This window comes from Monopterus albus, unplaced genomic scaffold, assembly GCF_001952655.1.
Source record: "Monopterus albus unplaced genomic scaffold, M_albus_1.0 scaffold41.1, whole genome shotgun sequence".
NCBI classification, from domain to species: Eukaryota; Metazoa; Chordata; class Actinopteri; order Synbranchiformes; family Synbranchidae; genus Monopterus; species Monopterus albus.
Genome location: NW_018127921.1, coordinates 6,189,005 through 6,191,116, shown reverse-complemented (window position 1 = coordinate 6,191,116; position 2,112 = coordinate 6,189,005). Strand labels below are relative to the sequence as shown.

Below are 2,112 nucleotides of genomic sequence, written 5' to 3'. Positions count from 1 at the left end.
CAGGCCTGCTGCTCTTCCCCATGCGGACACTGCGCCGTGATTCACGTGAGCGGGCTGACTGGAAGGCAGAGTCAGATGAGTCAGAGGCATGAATGTCTTCTCCCTGGCTGCAGGCCTTTGAGCAATAAATGCGACCCTGCTTTGGCAGCAAGGGACAGCCCAGCAAGGATGTCTTGCACTGGGCACAAGAGAAGCACTGGTCTGTGGCATGCCAGTGTACACCTTCAAAGGTCATCTGGGCATGGTCAACACCTGAAAAAAGATGAGGTGAAGAGAAAAGGAATGTTACATTTGATATAGCACTTCAATACGAGTATTCAAAAAATCACTGACAATCTTGGTTTCACTCTTGGGTATAAAACATTTAGTTCTTTATTCTAATCCTAAAATATGGATAATTGGAAATGGGAAAAGGAAAGCAAATATCTTCTAGCACATCAAATGCAACTTACCAATGTTTTCACCACAGGCCTCACAATACTCTGCATACAGTGTCTCAAAGCAGCCACAGCAGTAAGCCTGGCCATCTTTCATGATGTAGCGCTGTCCACCTAGCATAGTCTCGCACTCAAAGCAAGCAAAGTGCTTCATGTGCCAATGGCGACCCTCTGCTTCAGTGCATTCATCTGCAAAGATGATCTAGAGGGGAACATGCATACCACTGTTTTTTTAGGAGTCGTTTGGAGCTCTGGATTCTATAGATACTGATGTTTCCATGGTTCACTGTAAAACACAGTAGTGGAAAATGCTACTATTACTGCCACTTACCTCATCACAAGAGGAGCATCGTGGTTTGAGAAGCTCAGCATGGTGTCTTCCACAGAGGATCTTGCCATTTTGGTAGAAATATATCAGATCCACCAGCAGTTCTTGACACGTGGCACACACAAAGCATGCTGGGTGCCAGCAGGGGCTTGGCCCTGCTCTGGAGGCAAAAATTGCCATCTCCCCTCCATTGATGCCTCCTCCACACTGGCAATCAAACACAAGTAAGAGATGATCCATGTGAGTACTATTTCAGGCACTTTGTTGGTGCAGTTTTACAAAGTGGCTTACAATGAAGAGCGGAGTTCACATTCATCATGAAGTCTATAGCCTTGTTTATATGATTATCAATAAATCTGGCGATAAGTATGTTACCTTGACTTAAACCGGAGAGATAAACACAGAAAAAGCGCATAAATGTATGACATTTCAAAGTAGATGTGATACAGTCGATGCCAATGCCACAAGAGGAATGCAAGGCATTTGTTTGTTTTATTTGCACTCATGCTAAACTGAAGGGCAAACGACAGGTGATCATAATATAAGCAGCAAAGAAATACAATCCATTCCACACATCATTGAATCCTGCAGTGATGGCAGTTATCACAGAAATACAGCAACAGTTGATAACACAGGCACAGTGAAATGTAATATTTTCAAGGCAACAAAAATGGAGCTTGCTATTAAAAACTCACTTATTTGTGATGCCCCCATGTTTTCTGAGTTAAACCTTTTGTATTAACGTGGGCATAAATACACAATAATGATTTTGTATGGATTTTAATGGATTAATCAAAAATCTAACCCTTTTAGTATAACTGCATTACAAACAAAGATAGCACAAATGCTAAATAAAAAACTCTTTGTCCTTTTTCTGTGCTTTATTCAGTGGCTGTCACATTTTGGTATATAAATTAATAGTTATTCACTGGATGCTGCTGAAAAATTCTCTGGGCCTTGGTCCAAAGTTGAAATATTGTATGACTCCACAGAGGTTGTCAAATCGTGTCTGAACATGCAATCGGAACTCTTTTTTTAATTCCCAGCAGAGCTATGAAACAACCCATAGGCACCTATGGAATAACATGCACAGCTGTTAGCCATTATTACCATAGTGGACAGACAGGGGCCTTGGATACAGGGTTTTGTATGTCCCTGGGAAACTAGAGCTTGACAGAGTGTGTGAGTGCACACCAATGTCTCCGATATATCTTTTTGAATACTCAAGCCTGTGCAGAATGTTTGCATGAACAAGTGAACAAGTGGGTGGCTTCAGATTAATAGTGCGTCATTGCAAAGCATATGAAAATACGCATGCATGTCCAGTATGTCTAAGAATGTTTTCTT

At 41.7% G+C, this 2,112-nt stretch overlaps 1 protein-coding gene across 1 annotated transcript in view; it reads right to left on the bottom strand.

The window, feature by feature from the left end:
• Nucleotides 1-2,112, bottom strand: part of prickle1b (prickle homolog 1b) — a 14,887-nt gene that overhangs the window by 3,271 nt on the left and 9,504 nt on the right. The window contains exons 5-7 of the mRNA XM_020599447.1: nt 769-972; nt 453-639; nt 6-252 (exon numbers count right to left, since the gene is read on the bottom strand). Coding sequence (XP_020455103.1) covers nt 6-252; nt 453-639; nt 769-972 — 638 coding nt within the window. The remainder of the gene's footprint in view (nt 1-5; nt 253-452; nt 640-768; nt 973-2,112) is intronic.